We start from the raw sequence: 16,630 nt of genomic DNA on the forward strand, positions 1-16,630 counted from the left end.
TCATTCAGTGCGTTTTACTGATAAAAACACACACCCATACACCCGCTCAAACATACACACCCATGCATGCACTCACACGCACACAAACATATGCATATGCTCACACACCTGCACGCTCTCACACAGAAGAAACAACTTGCATAAATGTACTCATTTCATTTTATTTAAATGGAGAAAATTTGTCATATAAATATGAACAAGTCCTCACCCGCTTCCTGTAACAGCATGTATACATATATAAAACAGCTTCATAAGAAGCAACTTTTTTATTTTTTATTTCATCATACATTTCATAGAAAATGTGCCCATAAAAAATTCTGAGATCTGAAAAAACAACATTTACAATTAAAGTGCATCTGAGTGTTATTGTTAAACAAGGAAGCACCCGATTGGATAAATATGAACAGAGGGCCCAATCAGAGGACGCTGGACGGTCGGTCAACGGGGACCTGACTTGGGCTTGTGTGCCATTTGCCTTTTCGGCTAATGCTGAAAGATTCACAGTGGGCGGCATTCGCTCCTGCACGGGGAACGCTGAGGGGGCCAAATATTTTAGGCTATTCTTCAGACATTTTAAAGTCCTTTAAAAAAAATCCCCCAAAAAGAGTAAACAGTCAAGCTTATTTTAACTCAGTAACGCCGTCCCCCCCTTGTCTCTGTACAAACAGGAGACAGAAGAACCTGACACAGGAGCTGGACTGAGACCAAACACAAGGGCGGAGTTTCTTCCTTGTTACCACCATCCCGAAAGTGTGCACACGTCGTCTGACGTGGGGGAGAGGAGAAGGAGCGAAGTGAAACAGAGACGATGTCCAGCGCCGTCCGGACCTGTCAGTCTGCCCGTTCACCTGGAACGACACACCACCCGACTGCACCGTCCCCTCAAATCTGACGTCTTAGCGCTCAAAACACCACGTCCGCTGGAGAGCGTGAAATTCAGAGTTTTATTTCCTACTCTGCAGAGTTCGGAACACCACTGCCACCCTGGGTGTGTGTTCACGCGAGCAAGGTCCAAACTTCAACTTCTCAAAAAAAAAAAACCCTCCCAACATTGTGGTGCTTTCAGAGGAACAGCGACCCCTGCAGTCCTGGAGGGGTCGAGCTCACTGAAGCTCTCCTTCGCTCCACTGCGCTGTCAAAATAAAAGCCCTTCGCTCAACTGTGCTGTAAAAGTAAAAGCACATGAGCCAGTCCAACAGGCCCACTGAGGTGGGGGAGGGGGGGTGGAGGTATCAGGCTAGAGAGAGTGGAGTCTCGATACAGGAGCTTTGTTTCGAAGGCACCGAACGCCAGCCCCTCTCTCTCTCTCTCGTCCGTGCGCGGCTCCCCCAGCTCACCTCTTCCTGCGCTGCCGGTGCTGCTGCTGCCGCAGGGCCTGGCGGCGCTTGGCGATCATGGCGTGCAGCCGCTGCAGCCCCTCCCCCAGGCCCTCGCCGATGATGGCGCAGGCGGGCTGCAGGTGCCAGGGCGTGGCGGGGCCCAGCTCGCTCAGCGCCAGCGCCTCCTGGATCTGGGCCGGTGCCAGCGACCCGCGCAGGTCCTGCTTGTTGGCCACCACCAGCACGGGCACGCCGTGGTTCTCCGCCAGCCGCGCCACCTTGTGCAACTCCGCCCGCGCCTCCTCCAGCCGCTCGGCGTCCACCGAGTCCACCACGAACACCAGGCCGTCCGCCCCGCGCGTGTAGGCCCGCCACAGGGGGCGCAGCTTCTCCTGCCCGCCCACGTCCCACAGGTGGAAGGAGGCGCATCGGCGCGAGCCGTCCAGGGGCAGCCGCACCCTCTCGGCATTGAAGCCCTTGGTGGGCACGGTGTTCAGGAACTCGTTGAAGCGCAGCCGGTAGAGCACTGTGGTCTTCCCGGCACAGTCCAGCCCCAGGATCACGATGTGGAGCGACCGGAACGCCGGAAACACCGGGAGCAGGGAGCGGGGCTCCGAAAATCCGTTCCCCATCACGACGGCTGACGGCTTTCCTTCCGCTCCTGAGGGAGTAGCGTTATGGACGTGGTTAAGTGAGGCACACCCCTGTCTTCACCTCAATGAATACTAATGAAGTTCCAGGTGTTTGTTCCCAGAATGACGGCCCACACGAAAACCCTAGCAAAGAAACAAAAAAGACGATATAATCAAAACTGACAACTGAGGGGAAACTACTACAGACAGAGAGCGAGGGAGGAAGCGAGGGAAGGAGGGAGGGACTTTGGATTCTTAAATAAACAACCTTTCATCAGCTGCTTTCATTAGCAACAACAAGAAAAGTAGGAACCTCGCGCACGCAATCTCAGAATTACTGTTTGAACCACGATTACTGTTAATTTATCAGATGGACCCCGCCCCATCCTCATTATCATATCAAAGAAACACAACTTCAGGCCAGCGGGTCGTCTGTCGGGCCGCCGGCGATTGTCGAGCAAAGCCACCTTTTTCATGCAGCGAATGCAGCGGGCTTCATAGGCTAATTTCTGGTCGGCATCCGCAACGTACAACCGAAACATTCAAAGAGGTACTGCGACTATTTCAGCATCGTTATTACTGCCCTTATCGTTATTATCGACTATACATGCGAGACCACAGGCGCCAGAGGCAGCGTCTACTTCACTCAAGAGCGTCAGGTGATAGCGCACTTTGCGCAAATCCCATCATATCCGCATTATCCGAACACACTGTCAGTCTATTCAGGCCCTGGTCTATGAAAGACAGATACAGACCAATGGACCTGCGCAGTCAACGGTCTGAACTGATGCATGAGAGTAAACATCAATCATAAATATTAACGCCCGTGTTGCAGGCCAGCGAGCTGAAGCTTAGTCTGTCGGTGGACAAATCATCCGCTGGATAAAACGTAAAAGAAATTGACATGTTGAAAGACATCCAACATAGTATCATTCATATAAATACAAGACACGCTCTAAGCTACACCGTTGGCTAGCTAGTTCGGTACAAAAGTACTTGCCGTGGAATACCTTTAATAATATGTTGATAATATAAAAAAACAATTTCGCCATTATTGCATCTCCCACGTGAAGCGTTTGACAAGCAGTTAGCGACACAGAAACATTTTAATTGCATCGATATTCGTAGCCTAATATTGCTTGGGATCCAGTAACTGGTTGAACTGCAGTTTGAGAGCAGTGGGACAAAAAAAATCTACGAAATATTCAAGAATAGAACTTACCACAGATTTAAACAAAACCTTCTAAGCTTGCTTTGGACAGCAGAAAATCACGTTATAGCGCCGAAGCAAAGTATCCGTTTTCCACCAGAACCCTGTCCACCCCGTCGACCCTCTTAGTCAGGTACTCCAACCGCACTGACTCCAAAAGCAGTTCAACTCTCCTGGTTACTCTCGCGCAATTAGATCAACCCAACTGCAGAGGGCGATGATTGGTTGGATCCCCAATCGTGGCTAGCTGATTGGTCTATTCCACGCCTGTCATGTAGCACGGGCTGTCCACGACACACACCCACCTGTCCCTGTCACGTAATTTACCTGCAGCCCTCAGTTGGAAACAGAAAACTTTTGCGCAAGAAACGATCCGGCACGAGTCTGTCCGACGAGATAACAGAGGAAAACATTTTTGACCATGTCACTGTTAACGATTAGTCTAGTCCAAGCCGATGAGATATCCAGTTGTGGACAAGTCGACCAGTTAAATTAAAATGCGCACACATCCTGAACTCATACTTAAACGAATTCCCTACATATTGAATTGCCAAATGCTTCCTAATGCACGTGGGTAAACTTCTACCAAAATTTTCGTCACATTTGTGACAACACACATCTGAATGTTCATAAGGCTATTGTACTATGCTACGTAGCTACGTCTAGTGAACGAGGAAGGTACTAATTAAGACCATACGAATAGAGCACAATAGTGAACTAATAAATTTAGCATATCTTATGTCATACTAATCTTTAAACAGGACTGGATGCGAGTGCTCATTTCGGTCTCCATTGATACTCGGGCGTCGACTCCACTACAAATAATTCGTGTTATTTCATAGTAACTTGTGTACCGTATCACACAACGCTGGGACTGATCTAGCCGGACAAAACAGCCGACAGGCGATTTTGACAGAGGTCATTGTTTAAGACGGTTGAGACCTGTAGCCTAATACACGTCTGACTCGATTCATTTTGTTTCATGAAATCACAAGTTTTCTGGGGCGTGCGAATAAATTTTTTTTTTAAAAACACACAAACACAAGATTAACAACCCACTACGTTGCACTGCTTGTAAAAAGTATCAAATGTATTATCGTTTAAACCCATTTTCTAAATCTATTTAAAGTCTAAACTCCTAAAAAAAAACACGGAAAAGGATGCATTCTAAAATGCAGTCGAAAGGACAGCTAGATCTGTTGGGAGTTTTAGTTACCGCAATGACGACACTTTGTGGCCAAATATCAGCAGTGCAGAAACAGGCGGGCCACCGTTGGAATTCAGGTGGCCTTTCGATATTTAACGACATGCAGCAGACCTTCCTTGTGTTCTACTCGCGCTTCCTTTCATTGTGTGGAATTCGCCAAATAAAATGATTTTAAACCGGTCTTCTACAAGTAATGCGTTTCCAGTTCCAAATTAAAACGTAAGCCTATGTCTAGCCTAGCCAAAGCCATCTCAAAGAGTCTGATTACACAAACTCACGCAGCTGACAAAAGAGGCGACAGATCTCGTCGTAGCCGCACACTCGGACGCTGTTCTACCTTCTACCTCGCAAACGTGAGTTTTAAATGGACAAAACGACAGTAGAGCTTATTGGGATTCAAACACACAATGTGGTGATTTGTAAAGTTCCGCGTTTCAAAGATTAATGACGGAAAGAAAAAGAAAACAAGGCAACAGAAGTGTGCTACTTTTTACAGACCGGAAATGGAAAAGAAAACACAAATTTTAAGAATCCAATTGTCCATCAGTCCGTAACATACATTTGGAAAAGTAATGGCCAAATTTGCATGAAATTTGCTGCGCACATTTCTGTTCCCAAGAGGAAAAAATTTGTTGAATTTGGTGACACTTTGACCTCCCCTCTAGCGCCACCATCAGGCCAAACATCTCAAAAAGTCATGATTGGTTTGTAAAGACATTACCTCGGCACATTCATACAAGGAGAGATTGTTGTGACTGATTGTTGTGGAGATCTGCAGTACAAATCCAATGCATGAATTCTTTCTAAAATATGCTCCACAGGAAAGTCCAAACAGGTTTGCTCTGCAAAAATAAAGCCATGTCATTTAACAGTGGAACTAACACTTCTTATATTAAACAAGGGAACATGTACACTATATTTGGCACTGCCCTTTACTGTTAATGGTACACATATCAAATGTGATGCGTAGCTACAGTGATAAGTCTACAGACAAACAAACATCAACATAAAATTGTTAGTTCACAAGAAACACTGCAGGCGTACTTAATCCTTAAATGACTTTATTGCATTTTTAACCCACAGAAAAACTGAAATGTTCAGAAGACAAAAAGGTTTCATACTGATCGATGTGACCACAACATGATGAGCGCAAGTCTCCAGCTTAACTAGGAAACTGTACTTGTCACCCCTTCATAATGATGCGAGTGCAAGTCCGCACACGATGCGTCGGGCACGTGCAAACCAGGAACAAATTCATACCCGGCTTTTCCACCGGAGCGATAATCCAGCTCGAAGCTCAGTGCTTCCGATGGACCACAACCGTGCTGGAACACGTGCCAAAAAAATGGAAAAAGACATACCAACAACTAAACCTGTACAAAATGTATGCTCAAGTTTCAAACATTGTTAATCAAAATGATTTGTGGATTTAATCACAGGGATTACGTCCCATAACAAAGTATTAATCCCCGTAAAAGTGTAACCTCATATTTACAATGAAACAAACCAAGGTGTCCATACATGTATAGGCTATACATATGTTCCTAAAACCTACGACACCAAACAAACACATGGATTTATCAACTTTCTTCTTCAGAAACATGTTCTTGCAAATTTCTTTTAAAAATGTCTATTTAAAAACAATGTTAGGATGCCCAAATCCCTTGTAAGAAAGCACATAGCTAAAGATGTAGCGTTAAATTCAGCTGATTTGCTGTTAAAAGATGAAATAAATTCTGCTTAAACAAACCTTACATGATGTATGTGCCAAATTACAGTAATTACAAAGGGACTGCCAATGAAAACTAGCCTTTTGGCTAACTCGGGTACATTTACATTTGTTTAAATGTTGATTAATGTCCATTGTCCCTTTTCAAATAAAGAAAAATTAAATTAAAATTCACTGTTATTAAAAAAAAAACTCAAGAGATGAAATGTCTCGTCTGAATTTGATTCAGGACCTAAATTCGAGAGGGTCGCGTTGTCCGAATTACCCGTGCCAATCACAATTCTGAATTCACAGAAACTGCACCTGCCAAAAACAGTCACAAGGGGGCGGTCATAGCGCATGTACTCAAAATTTCCAACAGGTCTCACTCGCGGTAAATAGCGCGTCCACTATGAAAGCGACTAACACCGGTGCTAAACGCTTTTATAATGGATGCGTGAACAATTTAATTTCCGAATTTTACAAAGGCGATAGCTTGTTTTTTTTTTTTGCATACGATAAAATAGTGTTACAGAGATGAACGGTTCTGTGCAAACAGACAAGAGGAACTGGGCTCAGTAACTGTGAAGTGGGAAAGTGCTTCCTTACCACAGCACTCAACAGGAAATAAGAACGTCCCATTTGAGCCGCTGTTACGCTTAGCCAACTCCACAAGGTAGAGTGCGCAGTGTTCCCAGAATCCCAAGCTTATCCAAAACAGAGGACCCGCACCCCCTACAGGTCACTTCCTGCGTCGGGGGAGGGGGGGGGGGGCAGGACAGGCGTGTCCTCAGATTCCACTCAGAAACCAGAGAGCATCTCTACCAATCACAGAGCTTGCATTAAATAAGGGACAACAACACAGAAGATATCCCTTAATTACCATGACGCCTGTATTAGCAGCATAGTGTAAGGAACTGCGCTTGGGAAGTTAAGGTTGTGGGTTTGAATCCCAGCTGGGCATCTGCTGTTTCACCCTTGCTTAAGGGACTTTACTTCAATGTACAAATAAACTGCCTAGAATGTAATCTATGGGGGCTGCTGGATGGCTTGTTCAGTTAAGGATTGCACTTAAGGACTCGGGACTCAGACTCGGGACTCAGACTCGGGACTCGGGACTCGGGACTCGGGACTCGGGACTCGGGACTCGGGACTCGGGACTCGGGACTCGGGACTCGGGACTCGGGACTCGGGTCTCAGACTCGGGTCTCAGACTCGGGTCTCAGACTCGGGACTCAGACTCGGGACTCGGGACTCGGGACTCGGGACTCGGGACTCGGGACTCGGGACTCGGGACTCGGGACTCGGGACTCGGGACTCAGACTCGGGACTCAGACGAGTTTCTTGCATGAATGCGGCTGTGGTTCCACTCCAAATTGGGGAGGGAACTGGAGATACTTGGCCCCATGAATAAGAGCATCTGCCAAATGCAAAATTGACACCCAAATCAGCTTTTACCAATGTACTCTGTGATTGGCAGAGGACCGTCTCGTTTCTGTGACAACACACTGCTCTGGGCCCCATCGTATCGCCCCTGGGGTGAGGTAATGAAATGGTTGTCATGGTAGCCACCATAAGCTTTAAACTGAATTGAGAACCTCGGAAAAAAAAGAAGAAAAAAGCAAATGGTTTTTGAATGCTTAAACGACCATCTGAAATAAGATAGACAACTTCACAAGCACCAGTTAAAACGCAACACCACAAGATAATTTTACTTTGATTTTGTTAAAACAGAAAAAAGAATAATTCTATATACAGACACCATTGAAAGTGGTTTCGTCAGTGTTTCTGAGAGGTGAGTGAACCGGAACTGAGAGACCATCTCCTGTAGCTTACTGCTGCTCATCTAAAGTGCGTATTTCACTAAATATTTCTCCCTTTAAAAATCCCCTTCCGAAATACCACTGAGACTCCAGTGGAATGGGGGGGTAATCTCGCCCACCCGAACCCAAGCTCGCTCACCAGGCATGGCTGCCCCCCCAGACGCTCATCTTCAACCAGCTGCGTGTTGGCACCACACCTGTACGGCATCTAAAAACAGCAGGAGATCACTTGTCATCGTCGCTTTTTCTCGTTGTAAAGATGAAGACGGTGGAACCTTCCGGAAGAAGAGCCCAGGCAGGACCGGAGACTGAGGGGGGCTCGCTGCGGGCCGCGCGGGAGGGCGGAGGGGGCGGGGCTGTTATTCGGGGTGCGCGATGACGCTGGACGTCTGGGCATGCCCGTGCAAGGAGGTGGTGTTCCCACCGCAGTCCACGTACTGGTACATCTCCTGGGAAACCTGCTCCGCGTGACCAAAGTACGCCGTGGTAACAGTCACCCTGGAGACGAGGGCGGAGACACACACACAGAGCGGCTTTCATTTTTCACAGCAGCCAAATCGGCCCGTGGAAGAACCGCTGGCTGCGTTACACACAGTGCTTTGGGAACTCAACTGAGAAGCACTTCCTAAAATAAATACATAAACAAAAAAAAATATGCATGAGCCCTAACCCAAGCCCACCCCCCTCCAAGATAAATGTTAAAAGAAGACCACGCAGCGCTGAGTCGGTACAGACCGGGGAACGGAATACTCACTGCATCATCACCACGATGTTGTGCACCTTAATGGTCTGCAGAGTGCAGTAGTCACTGGAAGAGAGAAAGAACACGATGGCTGGCTGCCTTCGGGGACTGACAGTTCACTGGACGAAAACAACGAGGAAGCACACAGAACTCGGTCGTGATTGGCTGGTGCACTTTTGGACTCAAAGGGTGATTGGATGAAATGGAAACACAGTAAGATACTCACTACATGTAGCTCATCTCATCAGCGATGACGGTGGGAACCATGTAGTCGATCTGCGAGAGACAGAAACACAGAAAGAGCGTTAAAACATGCATCCCGGAGGAGTGTCCGTCACTCGGGTTGCTCGGCGACCGGCTCCACCGACCTGCTGCATGTCCAGAGGGCGGATGGTAGTGACGTTGCTGACGCGGGACTTCCCGATCACAGTCTTGGCGAACTGCACCTGCGCCGTGATGTTGGCCACCTCCACAGAGTAGTAGTTGTTGTTGGTGATGTTCAGAGTGTTCTAGAAACAGGAGGAACAGAAACACATTTAGAAACATATTAACATTTAGCAGCTAACTAACATTTAGCAGCTAACTAACATTTAGCAGCTTACTAACATTTAGAAACTTACAAACATTTACCAACTTACTAACATCATCCAAAGAAAGCCCAAAAACATGCAGGTTAGGTTTCATGGGGGGGGGGGGGGGCATTGACAGAGCACTGCTGTGAAAGAGCATGTGTGCTCGATCAACCTACCCTGCATAAATAAAAGTTAATAATAATATTAATAGTAATAATAATAAATTACATTTACAAGCTAAAACAATACTGCTTTGGATAAGTTTTTCTTTTTTGGAGAGTGTGTCCAGTTCAAATATTTGTTTATTAGGCTGATTATGAATGATTCATGATTATACGATACTGAAAAAGAGGTGCCAGACTCAAACGGGCTTTTCACCTGGATACAAACAAAACAAAATGGTGCCTGCTTTTCCACCACGCCCGCTGGCCAAACACAGAGACGCAGCGGGGAGCGGGGGAGGGGGAGGAGATCACCGTGACGTTGAGGAAGACGATCCTCTTGTCCTGGTCGTAGGTGACGAAGACGGTCTTGACGCCCACGTAGGAGACGTCGATGGAGCGAGGGAAGAGGAAGAAGACCGCGAGGCCGGACAGGAGGAGGCAGACGGCCACGGATGCCGTGACGTACAGCTTTCTGCAGACCAATCAGCACCAACATCAGGCACGCATTACGCAATAAACTAGACATGCTACCAAACGTTGATGTTTTCATTGCTGATGTGATCAGTTGATTTCGAGTCACTGAAACTGACAAGAATGTTTATTTGTAGAAGTACAAAAAAATCTAATTTCAACTTAAATCCCAAAGCCTTGTTAAACGGCATGGGATGGGTTAAGAACACCACCTTGCATTTATTTAGCGGTGCTCTGTATCAATTCCTCGTCATTCTTAAATCAATGACGAGAAATGAACATTATGACATGCAAGCCCTTAACAATACTGTTGCACAGCAACCTTGCGTTTCCTAGATACTTTGTGTCTGTAGTCCCCTCTTCCCCAAAAACAGCTGGGGCATTGATACTCTGAGATCAGAGGAACTCGCACACGGCTGAAAGGATGTCCCTCTGAGCGTTGCTGGAAGGGCAGGGAAGTGTTATACTCACGTTCTCCGGGGCCGCAGCCGCTGGTCACTGTAGGGGATCAGAGCAACCAGCTGGTTCTCCTGGCCTAAGGGGGGGGACGACAGTATGTTAGGGTCAATAAACCTCCCCAAAATTTAGGGGTTCCCCAAAGAATGGCTTCTCTAAAGACCACTTATTTTCTTCTTTATTTTAAAGAATCCCTCCCATTCCTTTCCTCCCAGGTCCAGGCCCCTCACCTCACCCCGCCCCCTCGCCCCACGAGATTCAGCCAGTACCCCACGCTGTCCCCTCACCTCCTCACCCTGCCCCCTCATCTTGCCCCCCCCCCCCCCCCCCCACCCCAACCCCGCCCCCCCCTTTACCCCGTGGGATCCGGCCGGTGCCCTGGCAGGTGGGGCAGGTGACGCTGTCTCGGCCAGTGAACTCCACGTAGGGGAACTGGGACACGTCCTTGCTGTCCTCGCCGTGGACGTCGCTGTACTCCGGCGCGGACGTCAGGTCCGCCTGGCTGTCGTCCTTGCCTCTCGGCGGCTGGGAGAAGGCCTTCCCCATGGTAACGGCTGCCCCGGGCAACAGGAGACGCAGCAGGGACAGGTGAGCTCGTGTACCTGTGCGGCTGAGGTGCAGCGGGATGCAGGGGGGGAGAACAGGGCGTTTGTAAACAGGTGGGTTCAGGTTCTCCTTCCTGGTCCAGGGACTCAGGTGCTCAAGCAGTGATGGAGAATGAAAAGTCCCTTAAACCAACAAGGACACACAGTGCCAAAACCAGTTTCTCCACGTTTCTACAGTACGGCACAGAATGGGAACTCATTCCAGGATTGTCGTGAGTTTGGGCCAGGTAAATAACGGTGTGCCGGTGATGAAAGGTGCGGTAGCCAGCAGCAGGCAGCGCGCTGGCACGCTCTTTTCACCTGCCAGGTAAATTACCTGGACCCAGGTACTTTTAATTCACCGTCCCAAATCCAAATTCATGAGCTGCCATCACTGGGTTCTGATCGGCGCCAGCTGAGTTCACCGGACCGGTGGACCTTCATAAAACAGAAGGCACAAGCGACACCGGGCTAATCTTATCAAATGAGCGGAGAGAAGGGTCAAGGATCCAGGTCCGTCATCATCACCCAAAAAACTGAACTAAACCACACTGCTTCTGGTCAGCACTGGGTGATCTCTACAGCCTTTGCAGATACACGAGACTAACAGTATCCAAGTCATATATCCAAGCCTGTTCGCACCAAGCACAATTAGATTAAAACCCCTACATCGGTTCCAGAAGAATATAACTAGCCAAAGGTCCGCCAACAGCAGCAAACCGCCACAATTACCAAATGTGATTGACAAAGACAGGTCTGGACTTCTGCAAATTCTTACTGCAGCGATATTCTGCCAACAGTCAGCAGGTTTAGCTGTACAAGCAGTCCTGATTTCAATAAATCAAGTGCACGTTCTGCACGCCCAGGACTGTGAACTAAGTACTCTGACATTGAAAGTTTAATCTCGTGATACAAAAAAGCGCAAATCGATGGCTGTCAACGGACGACCCAATCGCTCGTAAAAACTGGTATTTATTCACTGCTGATTCACTGGGTGGACTCGATGCAATCCAACATAAAGATATGCTCATTTAGACTTCAAGTTAATGTTATATATATATGTATAACGCGACAACGCTACTAGCAGAATGCTTTGCCCATATTTAGAGAAAAAAGCACCACACTTTTATCGTGAACCGACGTTAACATAGCACAGTAAACAAAGACAGACGTAAAAGACACCTGAATTATCATAGCGACAGCTAGAAGTCATGTGTGTACATGGGGGTCGTTCTAGTCCTTTGTTTTCGTGCCGAGATTGCATAACACACACATGACGGGAACAGCGTGTACTGTAGCTGGTCAGCTAGCCAGCCAGCCATTTTAGCTTGGGTAACGTACACACATGCACGAACAAATAATTCCGTTTCAAGCCAGCATTCGGACGTTTATTCACCTCTTTAAATTTCAGATCCAAGTAGGACGTTCAATGTTCACGACAACAAAACATTGCAATTTTAGCTAGCTTGCAGAAAATGAATACATATCTAGACCAATTAACCTAGATACACTGACCTCCGTAAATTGATTATGTTACGAAATGGCACAATTACCCTAACTAATTACAGCACAAAGTGAAGAAACTGACTTCTATTTTATTTGAGCAACATCCATCTTAATTTCAGCAGCAGGTAGCTTAAACTGGTTTGGCTAGCAAAGGAACGCGACAGCAATGTGTATGAGCAATTATTAAATGGAGGTTAGATCACAACACTATTTACGCGAAAGGAGCTTACTAGTCAGTCAACTGTCGAAATTTATGAAAATAAGACCACCTTAACATAGTACGATGACAAAATATTTGAAAGTGCACAGAATTAGATAATACAGCTCGTTATTGATGTTGCAATGCAACTGAAAAGCTAGCTCTGGGGTAGCTAGGCTGACTTCATAGCTGGACGTTAGGCGTGACAGGCCTTTCCTGCAACACAACAGCGAATAACCCCGTCGTGTCTCGGTGACATTTTTATAGATACATAATTGAACAGATTTTTTGCGTGGCTTAGTGGCGTACAACTTACCTTTTTATAAAACAGTACCGTTGATCACAGCCCTCCTAACAAAATGTGGTTGTGGCGACGTACTATTAACGTCCTCTATAAGGGTATGCACTGACGTCACTTTCCCACCGGAACACGCCCCCTCAGTCGGGACTGAGTGGCAAAACATGCTGCGACATGGCTGTCTTTAGTAGAGGAAACTGCAAAACCGGGAGTAAAACAGACGATTATCTGCTAAAATTAAATGCAGTTGGACTCGACAGTAATCCTTACAACTTACCAAAGAACCAGTGGTCCATGGACATTCAACAAGAAATCGGATCTTTTTACAGACTGCCGAAAGCTAAAGAAAAGAGAAGCAAATTCATCGCTGCTATTGGCATAAACAACTCGAATACAGGCACCAAAACGTGGATTTGCGGTTATTTTGTGTCAGGTATGCTGGATTTTTGGGTAAAATCATACCTTAGTATTAGCTAGCCAAGCATATAAATGATCTAACCATCCCCCCTTTGTTTGTAGAACACAAGGCTCATCATCATGGATGTTTTTTAATAAATGCTGACAAAAACTTCACAGTTACACAGAATATAAATGAAAGATGCTAAATATTTAATTGATGAGTAGTCAATACAGTAGCCTACATAACTTAAGGCATGATTTTACCCAAAAATCCAACATACCTTACACAAAATGACAAACGCAAATCCACGTTTCGGTGCCTGGATTCCAGTTGTTTCTGCGAATTGCAGCAATCCATTTGCTTCTCTTTTCTTTAGCTTTCGGCAGTCTGTAAAAAAGATAGCTCCGATTTATTGTTGAATCTATTTGTACAGTCAATCGCACAACAGCTCTTTCCCATTTTAGGTGTGTTTTTTGTGTTTTCACGGCATTCAAGCTGAATGCTAACGCTGCCACTGATAGTCTTTCTGCCACTCAGTGGGTGTAACCCTGGTGTAACCGCAGTGACTTCCACTTACTGTGACGTCATGTGCATACCCTCTATTGGTCTCGTAACATCAGCTTTACGTATCAAATTACGTAGTTTTAACATAAAAACGTAAGACCAGCGCCCCGTCGCTGCGACGTCGCAAAACAACGTTGTGGATACTTAACAATTACGTCCTTACACCTTTACGTTTGACAATGTAATAGAATAACCTTACCCCGACGTTGTGATTACGTCGCCAGGCAGTCATCCCTAGATTTACGTCGCTGACACGTGGTTTAAACTTATTTATTACGTTATTTACCTTTCCACGACATTGCTGATTGGTCACTTACTTACTAAACCCTAACCATACATTTAGATTTTGTGTATTAAAAAAAGGTAGGCTATATCATGGTGTTGTAATTTTGATCTCCATTCTATCCTACCAATGAAATGCCATTGCTTCTGTAATTTAGATCTTCAAAATTTATTTTCAGTGCAGCAATAAAAAATGTACACATATCAAGCCAAAATAGAATATAACTCCTTTATTGTCATTGTTTAGAATACCATTGAGATCAGGTTCAAGTTACAACTCTAGGTAGGCAATATGTGCTGCAGCAAGCATAATTATGGTACAGAAGATGAGACAAACATACAAAACTAGATACAAAAACAACATAAAAAGGGTGACTTGCACTAGTGCAATGTCCATAGCAGGTCCCCCAAAGCTAGTATAATATACAGTACCTCCTCATCACCATAACCACTTCCACCACCATCATAAGCATCAACTGCAGCATATTGACAGAATATCATGACTACCTCCTCCCTAGTATTTTTCTGATAAAATGATGGCATTACCATCATTACAATTTCTTGACATGTCAACAGATTAAGTGCATAAGAACTAAATTAAAACACCCAAAACTGCTTGTCAATAAAATATACATTGTCTTGCATTGTTGTAGTTTCAGGACAGTAATAACCATAGACCAATGATTTCAACATATCAGTGTTGAGTATTTTTGTCTTTTTCAAGCGGCGAATTACATTTCAGTTAGGATCCCCCACATATTAAAGCAGGATGTCTGCAGGCATTAGCAAGTTAAATTTAAGGCTTTTTAGACATTTTAAATGCTTCTTAGAATAACAGTTTGCCACACAAGTAAGCACAGGCAAGTGGTACTCTTAGCTCAATGCTAGCTTGAAAAGGCTTGCTAGCTCCAGTTTGTCAAACACCAAAAACCAAATGAAGACCACACAACTATTTTATATCATATTTATGATGCATATTTTAACCAACATGTTGAGATCTCATTAGGACGTGGACAAGGTGAATTACAGCTTTCAAAAGAGCGCCACATACGTCAGCTTTCAAAAGAGGCGCTGGCAACAATGCTAGCTAAAAGGACATGAACAAAGGTGCTTTACGGACCGCCGTTTATACATGTTGAACTAGCTCAATTGTTAGCTAACTAAACAGGTCATCACCGAGATCAGCTAGGTAATGTTAGCTGGTCTTACATTACATTTGCATTAGCATTAAATACTCAAACTAGCAAATATGTTGTCTAACAGAACACTAACTCAAATTAGTCCCAGAACAGACGCCAGGTCTGAACATCACCATTTCACCAGCTAACTTAAAGCATTAGCAACATTCAGCTAGAACGGCAAACATGCATGGTGAAAGAAGGACTCCAACATTACATTGCAAATACCACTAACTGAAAAGGTCTGCAATACAATCAGTTCTTCTTCTTGTTATCTTTTTACGGCGGTTGGCATCCAGTATTGTCGCATTAATACATGCAGCTAAAAATATAAAGGCATAATGAAACGCTTACCTGCTCTTGAACGCTGTCAAACCCAGATTTTCCCACGGAGAATTTGAAACCACAGCGACCTTCTTCCAAGACACGTCACAGCAATATGCGCATGTGATTGGATATAACGTCTTCTTCTTCTTGTTTTACAGCGGGTAGTTACAGCTTATTGGTGAATTACCGCCACCTTCTGCTCCGGAGTGTGGATTAGACAATAGATGTAATTACACTCTAAATCCCTTCACCCTAAACTATATTTTATCCTCCATGCTTTACACCTAGTCCTACTATAAAATCCCTATCCATGTCAACCACCCTAGAACCCTATACCTGCTTATCCATCATATCCTATAAAATAAATAAATAAATAAATAAATAAATAAATAAATAAACCCTGCATTGGATATAACGTGTTAATGGTCCAAGCGTAAACGCGCAGACAAACAGACAGATAGATATTTTAATGTAAACCAATACGTCATTTGCAAACGTTCTGACAACCTACCAGTAACGTTTCAAATGAAGTAAGGATGTGGATTGTGATATAACGTAATTGTTACGTTATTAAAATACATCGTATTTACGTAATTCTATAACGTTACTGCAACGTTGCAGAACAGCCTCCATGAGGACTGGTTATTTTGCGACCATAGAGGAATGTTGTCACAACGTCACCTGTTGGTAATGTTGCGATTTACCAAATTATGACCAAAGTGCAACGTTGCCATTACGTAGTGTGTTTGTAGGGCAGCGCTTACTTGGCGTGTATACTGTGATTGTTTTGCTCACATACTCCCACCCACATACATGCGCAGTGCTAAGTAACCTCCCGTTTTAAAGAATTGGGACGTCATTTTACGACCTCACATGCGCGACTTGACAGCTCAACAACAACTTTCGCACTAAGCACAACCTTCTGTTGTGGAACAATAGGCCTATATTATTACTGCGTGTATAAGCACTACTAACAGCAAGATACACA

At 45.3% G+C, this 16,630-nt stretch overlaps 2 protein-coding genes across 4 annotated transcripts; both read right to left on the bottom strand.

Moving 5' to 3' along the window:
- Positions 1-141: 141 nt before the first annotated feature.
- On the bottom strand, positions 142-3,790 carry LOC118233239 (ADP-ribosylation factor-like protein 4A). Of its 2 annotated transcripts, none has more exons than XM_035428720.1 (2): positions 3,174-3,790; positions 142-2,095 (listed from the first exon to the last, which is right to left on the bottom strand). In XM_035428720.1, exon 2 carries the CDS (start codon positions 1,949-1,951, stop codon positions 1,334-1,336), a length of 618 nt encoding a protein of 205 aa, XP_035284611.1. In that variant the 5' UTR covers positions 1,952-2,095; positions 3,174-3,790; the 3' UTR covers positions 142-1,333. The 2 variants fall into 2 exon arrangements, with proteins under 2 accessions (XP_035284611.1, XP_035284612.1); XM_035428721.1 differs by having other exon boundaries at positions 142-1,980; positions 3,174-3,785.
- Positions 3,791-7,761: 3,971 nt separating this feature from the next.
- Positions 7,762-15,692, bottom strand: LOC118233238 (transmembrane protein 106B-like). Of its 2 annotated transcripts, none has more exons than XM_035428719.1 (8): positions 15,670-15,692; positions 10,661-10,914; positions 10,320-10,383; positions 9,690-9,849; positions 9,010-9,150; positions 8,868-8,917; positions 8,654-8,707; positions 7,762-8,397 (listed from the first exon to the last, which is right to left on the bottom strand). In XM_035428719.1, the coding sequence occupies exons 2-8, from the start codon at positions 10,848-10,850 to the stop codon at positions 8,259-8,261; spliced, it is 798 nt and encodes a 265-aa protein (XP_035284610.1). In that variant the 5' UTR covers positions 10,851-10,914; positions 15,670-15,692; the 3' UTR covers positions 7,762-8,258. The 2 variants fall into 2 exon arrangements, with proteins under 2 accessions (XP_035284610.1, XP_035284609.1); XM_035428718.1 differs by lacking the exon at positions 15,670-15,692 and adding an exon at positions 12,910-13,066.
- Between the last annotated feature and the right edge of the window lie 938 nt (positions 15,693-16,630).

Source organism: Anguilla anguilla, chromosome 8 (assembly GCF_013347855.1).
Source record: "Anguilla anguilla isolate fAngAng1 chromosome 8, fAngAng1.pri, whole genome shotgun sequence".
In the NCBI taxonomy this organism is placed as follows: domain Eukaryota; kingdom Metazoa; phylum Chordata; class Actinopteri; order Anguilliformes; family Anguillidae; genus Anguilla; species Anguilla anguilla.